General features: G+C 36.0%; 1 protein-coding gene across 1 annotated transcript in view; it reads left to right on the top strand.

Annotated features, from left to right (window-relative positions):
- Nucleotides 1-445, top strand: part of DTWD2 (DTW domain containing 2) — a 39,128-nt gene that overhangs the window by 21,868 nt on the left and 16,815 nt on the right. The window contains exon 2 of the mRNA XM_012659513.1: nucleotides 91-181. Within this exon, the coding sequence (XP_012514967.1) occupies nucleotides 91-181 (91 nt within the window). The remainder of the gene's footprint in view (nucleotides 1-90; nucleotides 182-445) is intronic.

Raw genomic sequence — 445 nt, 5'->3', positions numbered from 1 at the left:
GGCACTTACTCTAGCCAGGGCAACAGAATGAGACTCTGTCTCAAAAAAAAAAAAAACTTGACAAATTTTCTTTTTCTTTCTACCCTTCAGCCGGCCTCAGAAAGTGTGCTTATGTCCGTTTCTACCTGCGCACCCTTTGCATGTCTCCACCCACTTGTACGTAATTCAGCATCCAGCAGAGGTGAGTAAGATTTTGTAAAATATGTTATTTCAAATAGAATATTGGTACAACAGAGGAAGCACACAGGTAAACATACTCATCCTTCCTGGCTCTTTAGCATTTCTGGAAAGAAATTGATGATAAATGTTTTGTCTTTGAGAAAAAATTGGTTCTTTTATATATCATGTGATAGTATAGAGTCATGTGCTTTAGGGACAGGTAAGATTTCATAAAAATTGTGTTACTGAATAGTATAGAAATTTAGAACTCAAACAACTTTGTATG

The sequence above is a fragment of the Propithecus coquereli genome, unplaced genomic scaffold (genome assembly GCF_000956105.1).
Source record: "Propithecus coquereli isolate 6110/MARCELLA unplaced genomic scaffold, Pcoq_1.0 Scaffold62, whole genome shotgun sequence".
In the NCBI taxonomy this organism is placed as follows: Eukaryota; Metazoa; Chordata; class Mammalia; order Primates; family Indriidae; genus Propithecus; species Propithecus coquereli.
Note: the sequence above shows the minus strand (reverse complement) of the source record. Positions and strands in the feature narration are given on the sequence as shown.